Source organism: Hyposmocoma kahamanoa, unplaced genomic scaffold (genome assembly GCF_003589595.1).
Source record: "Hyposmocoma kahamanoa isolate Upper Pololo Valley unplaced genomic scaffold, ASM358959v1 80, whole genome shotgun sequence".
In the NCBI taxonomy this organism is placed as follows: domain Eukaryota; kingdom Metazoa; phylum Arthropoda; class Insecta; order Lepidoptera; family Cosmopterigidae; genus Hyposmocoma; species Hyposmocoma kahamanoa.
This window is the reverse complement of record NW_020654051.1, coordinates 5,201,753-5,224,689: the sequence shown is the minus strand read 5'-3', so window position 1 is coordinate 5,224,689 and position 22,937 is coordinate 5,201,753. Positions and strand designations below refer to the sequence as shown.

The 22,937-nt window shown below is 37.9% G+C and overlaps 1 protein-coding gene across 3 annotated transcripts in view; it reads right to left on the bottom strand.

The window, feature by feature from the left end:
- Window positions 1–22,457, bottom strand: part of LOC113233895 — a 31,974-nt gene extending 9,517 nt beyond the window's left edge. The window contains exons 1-9 of one of the 3 annotated variants that reach the window (XM_026469124.1): window positions 22,292–22,457; window positions 21,832–22,218; window positions 21,096–21,208; window positions 18,164–18,298; window positions 17,739–17,885; window positions 13,065–13,337; window positions 8,307–8,444; window positions 4,714–4,869; window positions 3,455–3,557 (exon numbers count right to left, since the gene is read on the bottom strand). In XM_026469124.1, the coding sequence (XP_026324909.1) occupies window positions 3,455–3,557; window positions 4,714–4,869; window positions 8,307–8,444; window positions 13,065–13,337; window positions 17,739–17,885; window positions 18,164–18,298; window positions 21,096–21,208; window positions 21,832–22,218; window positions 22,292–22,307 (1,468 nt within the window). In that variant the 5' untranslated portion in view covers window positions 22,308–22,457. The remainder of the gene's footprint in view (window positions 1–3,454; window positions 3,558–4,713; window positions 4,870–8,306; window positions 8,445–13,064; window positions 13,338–17,738; window positions 17,886–18,163; window positions 18,299–21,095; window positions 21,209–21,831; window positions 22,219–22,291) is intronic. The other 2 variants (XM_026469125.1, XM_026469126.1) reach the window with 2 other exon arrangements.
- Between the last annotated feature and the right edge of the window lie 480 nt (window positions 22,458–22,937).

Sequence of the window (22,937 nt, the reverse complement as noted above, 5' to 3'; positions counted from 1 at the left end):
ATAGGGCGTTAAAATCGTATATAGAGCGTCATTCACGCTTTAGTCTTCGTTTGTTCGACTGACAGCGAAGTAAGCAAAATTAGACAGTACTGCGATGACATTACAATTTAAATTCACCGTTTTAGTTTCATATTCCTTGACATGTCACTACGTTTAAATAGGTTGACTTGGGACATTTTTTTCGTGGTTTTTGTATTAGACCCGTCGTCCATTTATTTGTAAGTCAATGATATCAATAGTCGAAATTGCTGTTTTTGTCAATAGTTGAAGCATTTTTACTTCAATAAAGCTGGCTTCATTAAAATGTTTCGAAGAAATAGTGCTATATTTGGTTGGGAACCAATATTTATTTCCCGTCGCCTCAATCCATTTTTCTAATTTTAATTTTGGGTTACGTGGAAAACTGAAAAAAACGAAACTGAAGAGTTTTATAAAGAAAACGAATATTCGGTTGGAAAAAAGTAACAGCTGTATTACGAATTGACATAAAGCAATGGACAAAGTTGCTTGACCATAGATGACAACTCTATTATTATAATGGCTAGGGAGCCATACATAAATGGTTTCTGTGTTCATATTATACTAACACCCTCCCCAGAACACAGACCCATTTTCACCGTACAATTAACATGCTTAACAAATGTGGTGCCTTTGGTTAGTATGTCGGCAACCATCTCAGCACTCCTTACAAACAAACTTTACATAACCTCTTCCAACATAGTCCCTTATGAAGTGGTATCTTGTATCTATATGTTTAGTTCTAGGCTTATAACCATCACTCAGTGTTAGAGGTATAGCATTTTGATTGTCACAATAAAATGTTCACAGCACTATCTTGTATCTGACCCAACTCAGCCTGCAGCTGTCTGAATCAAAGAGCCTCTTGCGCTGCTGAACTCATTGCCATGTATTCAGCTTCTGTTGTAGACAGTGCAACAGTCTGTTGCCTGCGTGAGTTCCAGGAAATATTTCCGCACTGCAATACAAAAATATATACAGTACAAGATTTTGTATCTTGTGTATTGCCAGCCCAGTCAGCATCGCAGTAGCCTGTGACATCTGGAGAATCATCTTTGGTATAAGTTAATTTAATTCCTTGTAAGTACCTCATAACTCTTATTATCCCTTGCCAGTGCACAGGTTGAGGATTCCTGTTGTACCTGCTTAGCGTGTTCACGGCATAAGCAATGTCTGGCCTTGTTGCAGAAGCCAAGTATAGTATATATAAGCTTCTCTTCTTCTTCTTCTTATATATATAATCCTGCACTTAAAAAGCACTAATGAAATTTTTGGTGTACTTGGATAAATATGATAATATTCCGTTTGAGTGGTTCTAACGTTTACCATGAAATTACTCCTTAAAGAATAGTTATAGTATAGTGTAGTAAATTCACAGCACTGCCCGGTACAAAAGTACATTTCTTACCTGTACTTTATCTATTCCGTTCAAATAAATGTTTACATTACCCATACTTTCGACAAGCATCTGGGCTTTATTGGGAACAGTTATCTGTGAAATAGGTGGTTTCTTGACGTCATACAACCAATAATTTCTGTTTGTCATATGCATAGCTGCACCGGAGCCAATGTACCACTGGTCAGCAACATCTGAAAATGTTGAAAATGCTGCAATAAAACCAGTTTTATTTTCTGTTTGATTTATGCTACTTTTCTTCGGAGTCCTAGAATACTTGCTGATGTGACGATGTTTGCCGCATTTATAACAACGGGGACCTTATGAATGTTGGCCCTTGCTCTGGTAGGTACTGTTTATTTGGTTTGTCTTTCATTAGCTGATTCATTCTTCCTATTAGTGAAGAAGGCGGAGGTTCCCTCATTCTTGACATCTTGTATGAGTTTGGTCTTTATAGCGTCTGCAGTAATTTGCATTCTGGAGCTCTCTAAAGCCATAATCATAGGTTTGTGCGCATCTGGAAGTCCAGCGAGCATTAACATACCAACCCATTAATCGTCCACTATGAAGCCAATATCTCGCAACTTATGAGCAGTGCTCCATTATCTTGTTCACGTATGCTTCAATAGAACCACAGCTATCCAATGTAGTAGTCACTAAATCCTTCAATAAACCGACTTTTCAAGTCAAGCCCTTGTCGTCAAATGCTTTTTCCAACCTTCCCCAAACTTCCTTGGCGGTATTGGCGTCTTGAACATGCACATGGTTCACGGGATCCAAGAGAAGGATTATCTTCGTTCTGGCCTTCCTATCTTTGGCGGTACCCAGCTTGGTGGTGTCAACCGGTTCTATGCACTCCCATAAATCTTCGTGCTGTAGATATGTCTTTACACCAAAACTCCAACTAGCATAATTAGCTCGGCCTGCGAGTTTTTCAATTTGAAAAGAATGTGACGTCGACATTTTGTTCAAAAAATGTTACGTTCTCGACCTCGCCCGTCGAATTTCTCGTACTCGTACCGGTAATATATACCTTTTTGCACTATTTTTTCTGCTAAAACTTTCACAAATGATTAGTTTGTATTATTTATCAATAAGCAAAAAAGAAAAAAGCAGAGAGTAATTACGCTCTGCTACCATGAAAATTTTTCTAAAGAAAACGAATATTTAGTTGGAAAAAAGTAACGGCTGTATTACGAATTGACATAAAGCAATAGACAAAATTGCTTGACCATAGATGACAACTCTATTATTACAATGGCTAGTAAGCCATACATAAATGGTTCCTGTGTTCATATTATACTAACAGAAACGTTACTGAACGTTATAACGAAACGTTATAGAATATTTTTATAACGTTTGCTAATGTCATAATAATTATAGTCCCTTTTTTCCAAAATCTATCAGAATCGAGAACAGTGTTGCATAGCGTATACATCACTAAATGTTAAATTTGGCCAAAAAAAAAAATACAAGCGGCCGTACCACGAAACTAAATCCATTATACAAAATTAGCGCTCGTTCGATATTCATGACGTATTAACAAAGAATTACAAATATATCGCACCAAGTAAAAGTCGCAATGTATTACAAATCATGAGGCATACACTCGTTTGAATAGTTGTTTTCTTTAAATTCATACAAAATAAATAAATAATAAAATAATTGTTTTCAAAATAAATTATGCATATTCTGATTACAAAATCACTTATTGGTGTAACGAAACGTCCCTGTTTACTTGTTTACCCACAGTTATGGCGGTTTTGCACTTTATAATGGCACAATTAGGCATTTTACTCGTTTTCGACTGGTGTTTATCTACGATAACGATCAAGCGCGTTCTGAAGCGTAGAAGCGGCAACTAAGTGAACTATAAATCACATGAATTTTACCTGCTCTCTTACCTTTCAAAATCGAAACGCAGTAATGCTCACAATACTGCTTGGAGGCAGAAATAGGTAAGGTGGCAGTATATCCCTGGACGAACTCTCTGAATCTTATGTTAGTCGACTCTTTGCAAATAGATTTCTCTATACTTACTTATATTTAGTACTTTATTAAAAGTTTTATACAACTCTCCTTTTTCTGGATGCAAAGAATATTTATCATTTGTATCAGGACATGTTGCGTAGTAATATATGGTCTGAAAATGCAAATTTGTTTCAATCAATAGTAATTAACTCCCATTCTTATTAAGAGCGGAGCGGTATGCAAGCTTGCTCATAGCTCCGGTACCTATCTGGAAAATAGGGAGTGTACTGTACGTGCTTCCGGGCGGGTCACCTAAGGCTTTAGCCTTTTTAGAACTGGATGAAGTCCGTGCAAACGGGTTGATTAGGGGTCAGGACCTGACTGAGTAGGTCCCTGTGCGGGCTTGCTAGCACATGTTATAGTGTCCCTCCCGTATAACCAAGAGGTTGATAGGGGTGGTCACTATAAACAAAACTTATGTAGAAAAGATATGGGAGCTGTCCCAAGAAATAGCTTTTTTTTATATACATACATTCGCACATAACGCACACACTCAACATAGCCCCGCACTAGGGAAACCCTGTGTCGCGGGTGCCATGGACACACACATAGACAACCACAAATTACACCCAAACTCACGAGAGAAATAAGTGTAGGTCATACAAATATTTCGCCCGGCCCGGGAATCGAACCTGGGACCTCTGCGTGGCAGTCCGGCATGGTAACCGTTCGGCCACTGAGGCAGTTTAAGTTATATAATTATTACAATAATAATATAGTAATAAATGAAGCGAGTGCCTTGGATATAATAAACAACAACAAATTATGAGAGTAATAAATGTAGGCCATACACATTATTTCTCCTAACCTGGTAATCGAACCCTAGACGTGACCCGTGAACCCTAGACGTGGCCTAAACTAAGAAAGTCCTGTGTGTCCCTTAGGACACCTGGTCTCTACTTCTTGCTTGAACAAATTCTATACCTGAGCCTATATTATTTTACAAATATGGGGATTCAGCTAAAAGTGTGCCTTGTTCGCGTGTTGCGTGTAAGTGTTTCTCTCGCTCTGTTTGTGTGTGTGTGTGTGTGTGTGTGTGTGTGTGTGTGCGCGTGCGCGCGCGCGCGGGTGTGTGTGTGTGTGTGTGTGTGCGTGCGTGTGTGTGCGGGTGTGAATGAGTGAGTGTGAGCGTGATTGAGTAAATTGACACAAAGTTTATCATGATATGGTTACAAAAATATAATAGTAGCCTTGTTGTCGATCATTGATTTCAGTTAATAATTCTTTCATTGGCATATTACTTACCTAACAATGCATTCAAAACTTACCTCAGGAGAAACATTTCCAAATCTATTGGGGAATTTCATTCTAATATTTCCTAAACTACGTCCAACATCATCAGCAATATCGGCGATTATCATAGCCATTATCGCCTTGTATGTTGTTATCAATGCAACCAAAATCATTGTCAGTAACATTGGTATCTGAAACAATATTCGCACCCTTGGTGTTAATAAGGTCACATCTGCAAAATGACAACTTTTCAGAAGAGACGTTTAAAGATTCTATGAATTAAATTAGTCGAAACTTTTTTATGATTAAATAGGAGAGTTATAAAATGAGGTGTTGATTTTTTGCCCAAATTGTGTACCGAGGTATGTACATTTTATACCAAAATAATTCAAAAAATTATTAGGTAAGGATTCATTAATTTTCCCGAAATCTTTTTATTTACAATAGAAATTTCTGAAAAATGAAATTCTGCAATTTATACAAAACAAATGATACAGCGTTCGACGAACGCGCATTGTCGGGATTTGACAGCTGTCACTGTAGCTAATAATTTAGTTGTATAATACGACAGAAACCAACTGCAGTACTGACACGCTATGATCGCAGTTTTGACAAATTGCAATACTGAGATTAATTTATTATCGAAAAAATATAATCAAATGCGAGTCGCATCTATTAGTTTTTAGATTTATAACTGGTATTGCAAGGGGTAGCTGATTAAAAAGCTTTAACGAAACGAAAAAAAAAATGTTTACTTAATATATCGTCAATTCGAAACTGCTTTGCATTAAACTTTGATGCTAGTTTATCGTATGTAGAAGTTGTGCTGGCCAGCAATCTTATAAGTGACGGTCGTATTAGATTTCATTTTTAATCATTTCAAAAACAAATGCCGAGTTGTGTCGTAGAATTATACATCCATAAATTTTACTACACGTCACTATTGACAACAATAAACAACTCCTTCAACGTAGTTATGAGTTAATACGAAACTTAATGAGCGGACAAACCTCAAAACGGCCATCATGGCATGCCGGTACTATAGTTAGCAGTCGAGAGAATGTCCGTAAAGAATATCCAAAATCAGAGATGAATAATTATCATAAACAAAAATAGTAATACTCCATAGACGCGAATCAAATGAAACAAATCCTGTACTCTCGTTTGCAGTCCGACACCCGTCCGAAACAATTAATGTCTTATAAATAATACTCGAATAAATTAAAAGAAGCATGGTTTTCGGACGAATGGCGGATGGAGACCCCCAGCATGTAACCAGAAATAGAGAAGAAATAAGGGCCACACATTCCTAGTAAGTCATCAGTGATATATCACTTTTAAGGGAAAAAGAAACCCCTTGTGCCAGTCTCTGAAGTTGTAAAACCACAGAGGCAGATGGACCGGTGCGACGAGGATGGCTTCACAAAAGTGGAGAAGAAGAAGAAGAGGAGGAAGCCCACCAGCCGTAACCAACGTGGCACAGCATCGACAGGACCGAACTTCCTGCTGCGTCCGGCCACACCGACGATGCTGCTGTACCTGTCGCGGCTGCATTACTCCACGAAGTCTGAGGAGATAGTATATCAAACATAAAGCCAAATACACCCTGAGGGTCGAGCGGTTGGAGTCCCGCCACAACGTAAATTTCAATTCGTTTGTGGTGAGAGTGCCGATCGAACATCTGTCTGTCTTCATGAAGGAAGAATTTTGGCCGAAGGGTGTCTTATCGGCGGTTCCGCGGCCGGCCGGTTACCGGTGAAATAAATAAATAAATAAATAACAACTCTCGTTTGCAATGAAATATAGACAGCGCCAACAACTGACCTGTGTGTATGTCTCCGTATATTCCAAAAATCAACGGAAAAACAAACGGAATCCAATGTCAACGGTAATTAAATATGTAATTTTACAATTTTCGTCCATTATAGCAAAGCTCAAGTTAACTGGATGTTTGAAGTGTAACCAATTGATGACACCCATTGACGACACCCCTCAATTGTTTCGAATTCGGGCTGGTCGATCCAATGCTATTGCGTCTCTATTTCTGGTTATATATACGATGACCCCCAGAAACGGAAAAATCTTTATGTTGTTGACATGCCGATCGTGTCATGAAGTGAAATTTAAATAAGGTTTAACAGCTTGGGACATAGTCTTGTAGCCAACCTTATTATATATTTTAATTATATATAATGCACAGTAGATATTTTTTAGACCTGCAAAAGACTATTAGATCTATTTTTTAAATAATACCAATAGCTGGATTCTTTTATAATGTCAAGTGACGGGACGAACAAGTGGTGCGCCTGATAGTAAGCTACACGGCTGTCCAAAACAGTTACAGTACACTCAGAGCTTTAAATCGCAAAGATCTGAAGGGTACTGCCCCTGCGTCTGTCACGTCGAGACATAAGTTGATAAGTCCCATGTGCTTGTAATTTCACCAGCACCTTTACCCTTCAAAACCGGAACGCAGTAATGCTGACGTTACTGTTTGACAGCAGAAATAGGTAAGGTGGCAGTACTACCCGGGACGAACTCTTTTACAAGGAGCTTTACTGGTACTAAAATGATCACATGTGACTTTTTTATATACCATGGTACGGGTACAAATATAATTAACGCTACAAACTTTGTAGTGTTTCTTTCATACAAATAAGGCACACAAGTAAATATAATACGATTTCTCACCTCTGCTTCCGCAGTTTGTTAGGGAGGTTTTGATAGTAGATCTCTATTGTTTTCATTGACTTACAAATAAATGGACGACGAGTCTAATACAAAAACCACGAAAAAAATTTCCCAAGTCAACCTATTTAAACGTAGTGACATGTAAAGGAATATGAAAAAGCTAAAACGTTGAATTTAAATTGTAATGTCATCGCAGGACTGTCTAATTTTGCTTGCTTCGCTGTCAGTCGAACAAACGAAGACTAAAGCGTGAATGACGCTCTGTATACGATTTTAACGCTCTATAAGTTCGGACACTTTTTAGCGCGGACCCGACGTCCATATAATTGTAAGTCAATGATTGTTTTATTCGTTATTTGGTGATTTCGCTGATCTACGAAACCACACCCATTCAGAGAACTCTATATTTATAGGCCATTTTTCACTTTGACATAGTTTGTCATATTTACTTTCTGGGACTCAAATGAAGCTTAATCCCGTTCTGTTTTAGTTGATTTTAACTACTTTTATTGGTACATCCTGATCACTTAATATTATATTCTTAATGAATGAAAAATATGGTTCTAACTTTTCTACTGCTGTTTCCATTTTTAATCGCCTGATATGTAGATATTTCTTCTTGTAGCAGTGGAGCTCCTTGTGAAAGAGTTCGTCTAGAGAAGTACTGCCACCTTACTGTGAGCAATACTGCGTTCCGATTACGAAGGGTAACCGGAACGAGTAATGTTCACATTACCGCTTGAAGGCAGACATTGGTAAGGTGGCAGTACTTCCCTGGACGAACTCTTTCACAAAGGGCTCTACCGCTACAAAACTAAATGTTCAGGCCTAGTCCAACAAAGCTGCGTTAGACGAAAATTTTAAGCAGCTTGGAGACGTTTATCTTAAAAATGAACATGAAGGTTTTTATTATAAAGATGTACATTTAACTACTTACACGAACAACGTTAAGCAATCGTATACGAAACCGTGTGTATTCATCCATGATACGTATCAGCATAATTGACAACACAGCGGGTAAAGCCCAGGCGAGCACTTCTTTGTGCGTCACATCAACCATGCTCTTTAAAAAATCCTGTAATATTATTATCAAAACGCTAATTATAAAAACATCGAACAAAGTAAAGAAAACTAAATATAAAATTTACAAAACAAAAAAAATTTAAACACGTAGTGAAAACAGATGCAATCAACTTTCACAGCTATTCTACGTGGCCTCTGTGCCACGTTCCATTTACCTGCGCGAAAGTTAGGTTTTTTTTATTATCTAAGTGTCAGGACGAACAAGTCGTGCACTTGGCGGTAAGCGACACGCCTGTCCTTAATAGTTGAGGTGAGGCTGCTGTATGGTGGCAAGGCCTAAAAGATATGAAGTTACTTCCTGGAACGAGTTCGAACACCGCCTGCGCTGCAACTTTGCGCCAAAGAAACCCGAGTATCTTATTTATCAGGATTCAGGATTATTTTTCACATCATAAGTGAAAACAAGAAGAGAGTACACACTGCACGCTTCATAGCCAAGAAGAGGATGTTGTTTTCTCAACTACCAACAAACGAGAAGCTAGAAGAGATACAACAGATGGACTTAATATATTGCTGCACCTTAGCATTCGCGACAAGGTTCCACGCAACACTGTCAATATTTTTGGCGAACTTCTTGATGGGGCCCGTGCCGTTGAACAAATATTACAAGTAAAACCCACCGTACCAGCGACACCTCGTTCGGCAAGACCAAATTACAATAAAGGAAGGAAGATGCAAGTTCTGCAGGAACTATGGCCATTCTTACGATCAATATCGCAAGCAAAACAGTGAGGCGAAGGCACCTCCTCCACCTCAAGTTATCAAACAAAAAGCAACCCCACTGCTTTCAAAAGTATCTTGCTACGGTTGTGGAGCACCCGGCATTTACTGTAGCAATTGCCCGACGTGTTCAAACAAGCCAACAGCGTCTACCTTGGGTGGACATACCTTCCAGAATAATCTCATCGTGTTACCGGAGTCACCAGACATCCGTATCCTGCTGGGAATCGGATTTTTAAAGAAGGCTGGCATTGTACTGAATCTCACCCAATTCACAAGGAGCTTCATCCATGATCCTACCGAAATACATGAGATGTTTAAGGAGGGCTTCGTGCATTTCAATAAGGAGAAGAGCCTCCACCCAAATCCTCCAAAAATAAATAACTTAGCCCTCTCTACCGCCACATGCATCGGCTCCTGCTAATAAATTAATACGCACTGAGGACAATGATGCTGCTACCTCTGCCACATCTGTATCTGCATGTGAATCCATCAATACCCTACAAGCTGATTCCGTTGGACTTGCCTGGATCACCGATTCAAGTCAAACGAAGCAGATCAACAATCTTCAACGGTTACTCTCCGCGCTGTGAGTATATGATGAGAAATGCTGTGTGGAGCGTCAACACTCAAGAAGTAAACTTATCTCCGACGTCTAAAGCTTTATTCCCCGAAACTGACATTAGGCTTAATTCTGGAGATGGTAGCACAATAAATTCAAAGCAATCTAGAGGAGCAAGACAGATTGTTAAAAGAGTATAATGATGTTTTGTTCCCAATGGTAAACCTATTTCCGAGATAGAACATTGTATACATATGTATAGTGGATCATCCACCCATCGATGACACCTTATAGATTATCTCGGCCTTGTAAAGAAATTCTTAAAGGTGAATTTGAAAACTTGTTGAAAGACAAAATCATTGAGCTCTGTAACTCTCCTTGGGCTGCACCTGTTGTAATGGTCCCTAAACCAAACGGATCACTCCGACTATGCGTAGACTATAGAAGACTAAACGCCATAACGGTACCTGACACATATCCGATTCCAAGGATCGACGATGCTCCATGAAGCGACATTGGACCGGAAAGCAGGATATTGGCAAATACCAATGAGGAAAGAAGATCAAGATAAAACTGCATTTATTACTCTTTTCGGTATATTCAAGTTTACAAGGATGCCTTTTGATTTGAAAAATGCACCTGTAACGTTTCAAAGGCTGATAGATAGATTTCGCGTCAGTCTCAATAATGTAAAATTATTAGCTTACCTTGATGATCTCATCGTGTTTTCTGGAAGTTTTCAATCTCAACTCTCTGAGATGTACTCTCAAAACTTCGACAATATAATTTGACGGCCAATGGAGAGAAATGTAGATTCTGCTGCTCTTTACTGCAATATTTGGGACATCTCATTACTCCGAACGGACTACAAGCAGACACAGAAAAGACAGCTGCCATTGTTAACCTACCAACGCCAACTACTTTGAAACATTTGGACACGTTCCTACAAACTTGTTCCTGGTACCGCCGCTTTATCGAGAATTTTTCGAAGATTGCCGAGCCTCTAACACATCTTAATAAGAAGAACGAGAAATGGTCATGGAGCAATAAACAAGACGCAGCATATTGTGAACTGAAAAGACATGCTACAATTCTGAGACAAGCCGACGAATCGAAGCCCTACGTCCTCAAGACCGATGCGAGCAATTACGCTTTTGGAGCGGTCTTGGTCCAGAGGGGGGAGAAGTCAACCCTGTGGAGTATGCTAGTAGACTTCTCACCCCCACCAGAACGCAACTACACCACAACTGAGAAAGAGGCATTAGCTGTGGTATGAAATGGCTGATGTCATTGAGGTCTCCAACTGGAAGACTTGCTCTATAATAAATGCGAACAACCGATAATCAATAAAAATATGGTTTTTTGCCCCTCCCTCTTTTTCACTGGAGGCACTGATTTATTCCATAGGTAACTTCCCTGAGAAGAACGACCGAGAAACTCTAGGGATTGCACTTTTAAAATAAACTTAAATGCTATGGAAACCAGCCCTTAAATTATTTGTGACGTTCCCTTTAAACTTATACATATAATGAGGCGTGGAAGATGTCAACCTCGCTGTAATAACGTTATTGAAAGTTCTCATGCTACGATAAAGTGGAGAAAAATGGTCCACATTAGTACGAGATACAGGAACTAAAAATATATTTTATATATTTTTAGGTAACGTGGAAGCCTTCTTAACTTGAGACATTAATCAGAGCATATCGAGCTGGTTACGTAAAACCTTATAGAGGAACGTTAAGTCGAAATCTTATCCCCGAGTCTTTAACGTTTCTAACTTGAAATGTAACAGACGCTTGGCGTAGTCTGCACTATATGGGCATTTCTTGATAGTACTTTGTCATACTCTCCGTAGCTCACTTTTCTTGTTACCGATCCCAACGAGCAAACTCGTTTAGAAGTGATGTAAATATCGAAAATGCGTGTAAAAATAACTTTTTCCATTCCTCTCACATTAGCGTAATCTTTTCATTTGTATCTCATTGTATTTTTGTCCCATCCATGAACTTCTACGAGTTCTTCAATTTTCTTTAACCAACATTTCATGGTGGATTCCTCGCTCCCAGGAACAAATTATAATATCAAGTTCGCGGTTCGGTCAATTTTACGCTTGTCTGTGCTACTTGTATCTGTGTGCATGTTTTGCAGGGCCTTATAGACCTCGTGACTTAGTAAAATTATGATCAGTTTTCATGTGTGTGGCTTCGTTTCTGAATTCAACGACTAACCTTTTTCCAGTAGAAAGGAACTATGGTAGATTACTCCTTAGCTGGATCATAAAACAGTTACAGTTTGGACTTACCGTCTGAATTATGTTGATTATTTCATCATAAAATATTCAATTTTTACCACAAGTAATGAATGATACGGTCTAAAACTTCTTCGTATCTGTGATGATTCATTGGGACTATGTAAGTTTCAATGCGCGTTATCATTTGTGTTTTCTTGATTTTTGATTCAATGAATTAGTGCAAAACTACTAACTCCTCCGTTATTTCTCTTGGATGGGCTTTAATAAATAAATCCCTAAAATCTCAATTGTCACCTTAAGCCGTGATCATCCATAAGGTTCACTTGCCAAGTCGTAACCTTGCATTATAGGGCAAATTAAAATCCATGAAGGCGTTCGTTGGTTACATCCACGTCATATACGCTGTTAATAAATTACACGGTATAATAAAAATACACGAGCTTTATAGTATCCATGTTTGATTTCAATACCGCAACCGCAATACCGCAGTCCTTGAAGACAAAAGTCTCCGAGCAGTTCGTGCTGCCAGCGATGACCTATGCCTCTGAGACGTGGTCACTTACTATGGGCCTCATAAAAAAGATCAAAGTCACTCGACGAGTCATGGAGCGAACAATTCTCGGCATTTCACTACGTGATCGAATGAGAAATGAGGAAATCCGTAGAAGAACGAAAGTCACCGTCATAGCCCAAAAGATTAGCAAGTTGAAGTGGCAGTGGGCAGGGCACATAGCTCGTAGGACGTCAGTTCTAACGAGCGCCCGTTGGAGCAGAAAGGTTCTCAAATAGAGACCACGAACCGGAAGGCGTTCAGTTCAAGGGCGGCGGGTAACCGATGGATGCACGTTGCGTCCGATCGGCTAATCTAGCAGCCTTTGGGGGAGGCCTATGTTCAGCAGTGGACGTCTTCCGGCTGATATGATGGTGATGTATGATTTCAAACCGATTGCAAAACTAATCAAAATGAAAATAAATACTTGATTATTAAATTTAGTTTGAAAATTTAATTTCAATGGCCAGGCCGAATTCCATAACAAACTATTATGCTAATTATAATAAAATAGGTAGTATTTACATACCCGTGTAAACTTCTGGGTTTCTACTAGGAATGTCTGCAGATTTGTGTTGTTATTCAAATTAATTTGATAATCTGCAAGCTGTATTATAGCATCTTTCAATGTTATTAGATCGTCTTGTTTCTGCTGTATAATTTTCATTAAATTTGGGTCTCCTGATTGATTTGTTCCGTTTGAATAATATTGCGGTGTTGTTGAATTTGTTGCTAATAGTGAAATTATTACTTCGGATAAAACAAATGCCCTGTTTTTTAATTTATTAATCAATTCTGTGGCCTGAAAACAAAGTAGGTTATTGTAAAAAAAAACATTTTTTTTTAATATGAAATACAAACCGGTATCCACAAAGTTAGATAAAAAAATATCTTTCTGCTCTATAAATATACAAAATTCTAAGTTTGCACTCGATAAACTAAATAGCTAGTTACTAGTAATATATTTCGCTGTCTGCCATTTTATTGGAATCAGTGTTCACGTTTGGCGCGGCCGGTCATCTAATGACAAAACCCTATAATAAATCAACCGATGACGTTGTAAAGTGGATCGTTACTACATCTTAGGAGTGCTGGTATCTCTGGATGGATTGCATTCACAGTACAAAAATAGAGACGGGCAGATAATGCGCTGCTGCGTAGGTTGACTAGGTACAGGATGCATAAGCAGCTTAAGTTTTATCAGCATAGCGACGCGCGTTACCAACACATAGGTTCTTTTTGCATGCAGACAACGGTTATCTGTACAGGCTACCTCAAATTACTTGTTTTTACCAACCATTGGCATTTTAGGGCTAGATCGTATTTTTAATATAAACAAAAGGTTTTCACACGAAAATGAGTCCATATAACAAGGGACTACATCTATGCTTGTAAATTATACTGTTTTGGGTTTGGGAAGGCTTGAACTTTGCTGGTAGTACAAGATAAAGCGCGAAGCTTTACATGCGAAGCTAAATCGGCATAAAGCGCTGAGTCTCCTACTCAAAACAAAGTATCACTGTGCGAAGTAGGGAATTTCCAATGCAATGGAAGCTATCATTGTATGAAGCGGTTCTAAAATAAAACGCGGCTGTACGAAGCGTGGAGTTTCCAATACTGACTTGTATCAATGTTCCATGAAAACTGCTTTATATAACCTTCAAGGTTAATAAGGCTCTTAAAATACGCTTGGCAACTTATAAGTTACAACAAAAAACAAAGGTAAACAAAACAATATTGGTTCTGAAGAATTTCCGAATTAAAAGCAAAAGAAAGGCGTACAATAAATAATAGTGCTTAGTGTCAATAATAAACCAACTTTATAGATTTTAAGACTTTCGTGGTTATTCATTAAATGATTATCACTAATTTCAGGTTTCTTACCACGGTATGACTTCTTTTTATTTTCCCGATATTTCGGAACGGTTGCACGCTCCATGGTCACGGGTTGACTGGACGGCGGCAGATGACAGCTTTAAGAGCAGACATATCTGTCTACCCTCTTGCGCTGTCGACGACTACAATCATCGCGATTTGTTGTCGCCTTATAACTCGAAAGAAACTCGAATGGCTATAAACCTGTCTAACAAGGTACTGACTGAACCAGCAATCAACGTCCTGGAAAAAGGATTAAATTTCGCTCTTCCACCTTCATTATAGCTGAATGTAGGAGCGCTATCCCAGTAGATATTGAAAAACAACTATTACGTCCACGTATCGTCCTACCGCCGAGGCTTTATGGTTTGCCAAAGGTCCACAAAACTAACGTACCATTACGATCAATAGTGAGTCCGATAGACTCACCTACGTTTGAACTGGCAAAATATGTGTCTCGTACACTAACATTTCTAATAGGCACAACAAACTCCTTTGTGAAGGACTCCAGGCATTTCATTGAGATCTTTAACAGTACCACAGTTAACGAGAATGAGACAATGGTTAGTTATGACATTGAGTCTCTTTTCACAAGCGTACCAATAAAGGAGTGCATCGACGTTATCAAAGTGAAACTTCAAGAAAATAACATCCCAATGGAGATTGCTCAATTACTTGAACATTGCTTAAACACGAGCTACTTCCTGTACATGGCCAATACTACCTTCAGATTGATGGTGTAGCGATGGACAGTCCCGTTGCTCCCATTGTTGCCAAAATTTGGATGGAATACTATGAACACGCCGCCATTCTGTCAGCATCATCAACAATAAAATTATGGAAGAGGTATGGTGATGACGTATTTTGCGTAATGGAAGGAAAGGAGCAACATATACAAAATTATTTAGCACTTCTTAACAACACCCACAAATAACAAAATGAATTAACTTGTGAAATTGAGACAAATCGCGCGCTTGCATGTTTGGATGTATTGGTCAAAGTCCAACAAGACGGTTCACTCGGTCATTCTGTGTACAGAAAACCAACTTACACGGACAAATATTTACATGCCACTCACTTCACATCATCACCCAAAACACATTCGGTCGTCAGGTCATTAACCAATAGAGCTTGATGATCTTTGTGATGCACACCACCTACCACAGGAACAGGAGCACGTTAAGACGGTTTTGCGACAGAATGGATACAAAATTAAAACATGTAAACCAATACAAAAAAGGAAGAAGCAAATTGACGTACGTACAGATAATACCAGTTTTTCTGTCCTATGTAGGTGACAGATAAAATAGCCAGGTTGCTAAGGAAGTTTTCCGTAAAAACTGTTTTCACCCCCTTAACCAAAATAGGAAAAATGTTACGTTCACCAAAAGACCACCTTCCTTTACAAACACCGGGTGTCTATAAAGTGAACTACAGTTGTGGGAACTCGTATATCGATCAGACTAAACGAACAATTGTCGATCGTATGAAGGAACACATCCGAGCAGTAAAAAACAATGGTGCACAGAAGTTGGCTATAGCACAACATCTCACACAGACTGACACTAACCACTTGATCGAGTTGCATAGTCCCCAGGTACTCTCGACAGAACGTCACTACATACTACGGTTGGTACGAGAAGCCATCGAGATCACGAAGTGCAAAACATTTCACCGTGATGATGGTTTTATCTGTCCAGTGCATGGAATCCGGTCCTTAGTGCGTGCAGTAATAAAAACAAAAACACCTCGAGTTCAGTTTCGCGTGTGGACACAGTGAGTGTGGTTTGTGTGAAAAAAGTGAGTGACAATGGTAACGCTACAACAAATCGCGATGAAGGTAGTCGTCGACACCGCAAGAGGGTAGACAGATAAGTCTGCTCTTAAAGCTGTCATCTGCCGCCGTCCAGTTAACCCGTGACCATGGAGCGTGCAACCGTTCCGAAATATCGGGAAAATAAAAAGAAGACATACCGTGGTAGGAAACCTGAAATTAGTGATAATCATTTAAACGAAACTTTGACATAATGTCATCAAAGTAAGTAAGCAAAAAACATTAATTTAACACAATTATTCCGTTAATTCCATTGACCTACTTTAATTCAACATTAACAGTATCGTCCATTTGATTTAACAAATCTGGTGAGCCCGATGGCTCTTCATGAAACACGTATTCAATACGATCTCTAAATACTGATTTCACTTTACATTTTTCATTATCTCAAGTCTTACTTGCAGTTGCTCAGGGATTAGAACATTCGTGGCTAGTGCAGTGAGGGTTCCATCGCTGCACTAGGTTCCTTCGCGTTTGGATACCACTTTCCACTTAACATCAGGTGGAGTGGAGTCATTTGCCTGTCATGTATTAAAAAAAAAAAAAAAAAAAAATTCATTCTCATTTTTTTTTTCATTAAAATAATATTATTTTCAAAGTCAATTGACGAAACGGGCCTTATCGCCCATTTCCACCTTCGCTTCATGTTCATTTTTCAAATTATTTCTCATAATAGCGAAAGCATTAATCAACTTTTATGCCTATTATATGTGGGCTCTCATGATTATGGAGTGTCAGAGTTTACTTGCAGCCTGCAGCCAATCGGCACTAACGTGCACATTTTCCCATCTAAAATTCTTGTGGAAGATCTTTTTGCCCTTACGATATTTCATCACAACGTCAAAGCTTTATGGACTTCAGATGGTTTTTTTTTTTTTGTTTTAACCAAAGCAAACCAAAATTACATCCTCATTTGCACCACATAAACACTAGTTGTAGTAGTAAGCAGCAGTAGAGCTCTTTGTGGAAGAGTGGTTCGAGGAAAATACTGCCACCTTACTTATTTCCGCCGCCATGCAATAATGTGAGCATTGTTGCGTTCCGGGTTTGAAGGGTTAGCGCCCAGTTACACGAAGAGGTAGTTCTCTCACGGCCGCCGCACGGCGACCGCTTAGGTACCACGCCTTCGTGTTTATTAATGGCGAATCTGAATTCTATTTACTAGGCAACGACATTTAAATTCATCTGAATAATACAACCGCGCGGTCTTAAGAGCTGCGAACTTAAGACGCACGCGCGGTCGATGCGCGGCGACAACGCGGACTCCGCGCGGCCTCCGGGGAGAGCGCGATAAAATTCGTGTCGAGTAAATACGCGCATGGGACTTGTCAATTTAGTCAGAGTGACACTTCAACTGATTTGGACAGGCGTGTCGCTTAACACCAGGCGCACGAATTGTTCTTCCCATCACAAATCTATCTATACATTACAAATATACATTGAGTGATCATTACATGAATAGTAGTAAGAAAATGAAAAGGAAGATAATAATACCTCACGATTTACAATGTTACCGTAGTTTGCTAAAAAAGTTGTAACTGATGTACCGTATGAGTATATATACGTCGACATAATTAGATTTGTAATCAGTTCCAAAAATGCGCAAACGACACATAGACCCGCAAATATGTTCATAATAAGCTGGAAACATAAATATTAATTCATCAAAAAAAATTGCAAAATTTGGGCATAATATAACAAAAATATAATTCTAATATTTGTAATTCAGCTCTGCTGGTCCCCGAATTTTTCGGAGATGTTAATGAACTAAACAGTTGATTTATCTTTCTTTTTCTGTTCATGTTTTTGTTTACAATAATGGCCGAAACTTTAACTCCCAAGTTCAAGAATACAAAAGTGATATTTTATTATCTATTAGCAAAAAAGAAACAAAACTTAAACGTTATGCTAAATAATACCTTACGTATTGCTACGTTGGGAAGTTTACGGACGCGCAGTCTTTTATTGCGTGAACGGAATCCACAGAAGTACCAATTACATAAATTAATACCAACGAGACAAAAGCAAAAAATCATGCCCAAAAGCAGTAGTGCCTGCAAATCAATAATTAAATTAAATAAATACTGAATGGTGTCAATTGTCTGACTCCCTTTAATACACTTAACCTATTACTGCCTCCGTGCCACTCAGAGGTATTGGATTCGGTCGCCGGACCGGGAGAAATATTTGCATGACCTACATTTATTTCTCTCGTGTGATTGGGTGTAATTTGGAGTTGCACATTGTGTGTGAAGATGTAACCCGCGCTACAGGGTTTCTCTAGTGTGGGGCTATGAGTGCGTGCGTTGAAAAAGAATTTTAAGAGTCCATACTACCTTAGCTCGCATCCAAATATTTCCCGTACTAATACGGTTTTAATTTTTAATAAATTTTTCGTTTTGTGTGTATCGCAATAGATTTTATGTTGCAAGCAACGAAAGTTAATCTTATGTCGCTGCAATATAGTCGACTTTTATTTTGGTGAGCTAAATAAATATCTCAATTTTTCCCTGCTGCTGGTAGGCATGATCGTTCGTCGTCTTTCAACTATAGACCGCTAGATGGCAGCAGAGTGAATTAAACCTCAATTTAAAACCAAAACGTCGCCGTCGTAACATTTTATATTATTTTTATTTCACTTTTACAATATGATCAATGAGATGCCAATTAAAAGCTTCCAAATATATAATAATAATAATAACGTTTATTATGTCTTCCACAAAATACAAATTATAGCTAGGAACAGTTTACACGTTAGATTTTGGTAAGGGTAATTTTGTGGGAGACTGATGCCTAAACTTAGCAAAAAAATGCCTGTGCGTCAGGTCACCAGGTTCCCACCTCTCAGAAATACAAGTTCAAAAAATTTACACAAGATATTTTTAACACTACCAGCACCAACGAGAAATATTGAAATGTCGGTTCACAATCCACAGATACAAATATAGAGTAACGAGATAAATCTTGCAAATTAGAGTCTCAAAAAGAACAAAAGCATTGTACCATTTACAGTCCTGTGAAATTTAATTTCTAGGGTCTATCGTCATTATACCACTGTAAACATTTTAAATAATAATAATAATATTTTAAGTGTTGTATTCAACAAGTCAGCATTGCCAAAACCGCGAATTGGATTGAACAACATGCATAATAAATATATTATATATGAGACAACGCTCAAAAGGTCTCCTGTTTCGTTATAAGACAAAGTTAGGAGCCATCTTTTAAGAGCGCTTTTACATTTGTTAGTGTTTAGTTTATATATTCCAATTATCTTTATATGATTTAGTTGTAATAGAGATTGAACGTTCAACGATATGCAACAGGGTAAAATTAAAATATTATTAATTAAATTTTTATTGAATTGATATTCATTTTTTTTTGTGAAATTACTCCACTAGTTTGTTATAATTATTAATACAAAGATCGAACACACAGAAAAAATTCCTTCGATCCGGTCGGATTCGAACCGACGTCTTCTTGCATACCGTGCCAGACGCTATACCAACTAAGCCACGGAACGAACCAACGGACCTCACGAATTTCTCTATGTGCTTGCGTCGTGTCTTTGTATTTGGTTTTTCAACGACTTTTTAGTCGTAGCGTCATCTATGAGAAATCTATGAAAGATTTATCACCCAGTTAGTACCTTTACAGCTACCAGTCTAGTCCAGTTAAAATTATATTATTTGTTCAGAAATTGTTACACATTTTTAAATTAGAAACTACGACCTTTACCGACCGTTATCAAGACTTCATTGTCTTTAACAATGAGTTTTGGCGACAACGGTTCTGACAGTAATCGAGGCATAAGACCTTTCCATTATTTTTCTTCCGTGGTCATGATGCACAAATCACGTTAGTGTCGAATAATATCTATGGGAGAACGAGTCTTGTACCCCATTTCTCTTATGGCAGCACTTGACATGGCTACTTGTATTCGCTATTGGGTGGTTGATGTACTTGGAAAAATATTTGACGTACAGGTAAATATGCGATAACTGACAAATACAACGAGGAGTTAAATAATTTCGTAGCAGTAGTAGCTCCTAGTGAAAGAGTTTGTCCAGAGAAGTACTGCTATCTTACCCATTTCTGCCGCCAAGCAGTAATGTGAGCATTACTGCGTTCCGGTTTTAAAGGGTAAGAGATGTTAACGATTTAAAGCTCTGAGTGGCACTGCCACTGTTTAGACAGGCGTGTCGCTTAACACCATGCACACGACTTGTTCGTTTCGTCGCTTGGTATTATAAAAAACAATAATAATGAATATGACGTTTTGTATGTATGTATTACGCAAATGCAAATACTCGAAAATGCCGCGATGACAATCATGTCTCAGTACTGCCATGTATTTATATTAATATAGGCTATAATTGTTAACGTGGCTAAGTCTTCATGGATGAAAAATGTAAACAAAACATATATTTTTAACCGACTTCAAAAAAGAAGGAGGTGCTCAATTCGACTGTATTTTTTTTTTGTATGTTTGTTACGCGTTTACTTCGGCATTTGTGAACCGATTTTTATGATTCTTTTTTGATTGGCAAGATGATATCGCAGTATTGGTATCATTTAAATTTGAAGAAAATATTCCACCTCTAAGGGTGGTAAACTAGGGGATGAATCCGGTTTCACGCACTTTCCGGGAACCGATTTCAATAACACTTGGCAAATAGATGTAATACACGAACTTTTCGAGGTTTTTTTTTTAAACAAAGTTGTAATTAATACGCATAATGCCTTGCCCAATACATTGGCACCTAATAATTGTATTTAAGAAAATATAAATAGGTGAAAAATCAAACATTTAAGCAGGATTTCTTTTTATATTAAACTTATAACACTTACTGGTATGTAATTATTATTGAGACTTCGCAGGTCAACTTCATTTGTACCTCGCATCATAGTTACAAAATTAAAACGATATGTATCATGGAGTGCTTGTCGCAGTTCTGCGATAGCTGGAAAACAAACCCAATAAGAAATATATGAGATACACGAAGGCCGGGATAGTGACGTGAAGAAAAAATAAATGTGCCTCATGGTATCCGAATCACCCCCCCATGGATGTTCCGCGATTTTTCGTAGTTTTCGACTCATGATTTTTTACTGAATTTTTGTAATTTTTACCCGAATCGGCTCAAAATTATTTTGTTTTCAATTTGTACAACATTTGTTCAAGAGTTGTTTTTTGAACTCAATCTTTATGAATTGTACTTTAATGCTCAAAATTATCGGCTTCGTAACATCAATGGAGCTAAGAAAATTTTGACATAAAGTGGAAAATTCGCGTTCGAGCAGTCAGCAGTCGAGAGAATCACTTCAGTCGTTCTCACCTTGTGTTTAGTGAAGACTAATTATTAGGAAGTTATGCAGAATGTGTCAAAACTAAAAAACTGTCATGCGGAGAATCCAAACAACGAAGATCCAAATAACAAGAAAATACCTCACTATTTTGGGCACATGGTAAGAAAAGCACCCAATAAATTTAGAAAAGAATATTCTTCTCCGTAGAGTTGAGGACCGCTATGTATTGGACCAGCGCAATGGAGAAACTATATCATTAAGACTTCATAGGATATACCTGATAAATTCGATATTTGCACTTCATCGTCGGCAAATATATACACATTTGTTGGCGTCACATCCGTCGTTTCATCTGTCGTTTCATCTGTCGTTTCATCTGTCGTTTCATCTGTAGTCGTAACAGTGATTTTTTTGCTTGCTTTGCCTTTAAGTTTTCTGACCATAGTATTTTTTACCTTTGTGCTATTTAATACGATGGTATTGCTTGTTGTTGTCATCACGCTTGACGTCAACATCGTTGTAGTCTTGCGCATATAAAAAGGTTCAAATTTTGGATCGTAATTTGTTTCTTGTTTTCTGTACTCTGGTTTAGATTTATACGTGGTTCGACGGGGAGACGTTACGTTCAATAAATTTACGTTGTATGTCTTATTTCTGGTATTATCTACAAATTAAAATATCTTTTAATTGGTACTTAAAATTTAACTCAGCATTGGAATTGGTATTTAAAATATAACCTTTCTGATCACGCATCTTTATCAATTTTGTCGTAAAATTATCTGTGTTAATTAATGTCGATCTGTCTGTGGACAGTGGTTGTGTGTATTCTGGGCTAAAAACGTATTCACTTTCAATATCATACTTTACACCATCAGTTATTGGTGCTTCATTTATATATTCCCAGGCATCAGATTCTATTTTTGCATTGTCACGCTTGCGAACGTATTTTAATGTTGTGATTTTTTGTGGAACATATGACATTTTTTTTTTGAAACTTTGCGTTTGTCCCAATAAGTTCAAATACAATTGATTTGGTTTGTTCATTATTTGATTTGAAGGATATCCATTTATATAACGTAATTTGCTTTCGTATTTTTGTTTATCCTTTGTTTGATACTTAAGTGTTTTATATTCCATTTTATGTAACTTTACCTCGTCTCAACTCTAAAATAAAAAATTGAGTATTCATAGCAATCATTTTCTAAGCTAAATAATGAAAAACACCCAACAGAGAGTAGCGTGAGACACAATACAAAGACAGCATATTGACAAAGATAGCTTGCTGGCCAAGTTTTTAAGGATGTGGGCGGGTACAATACTCACCATTATGATTTACAACGAAAATTGGTTTAACAATTTTTAGCAAATAATCATAAAGGAAAA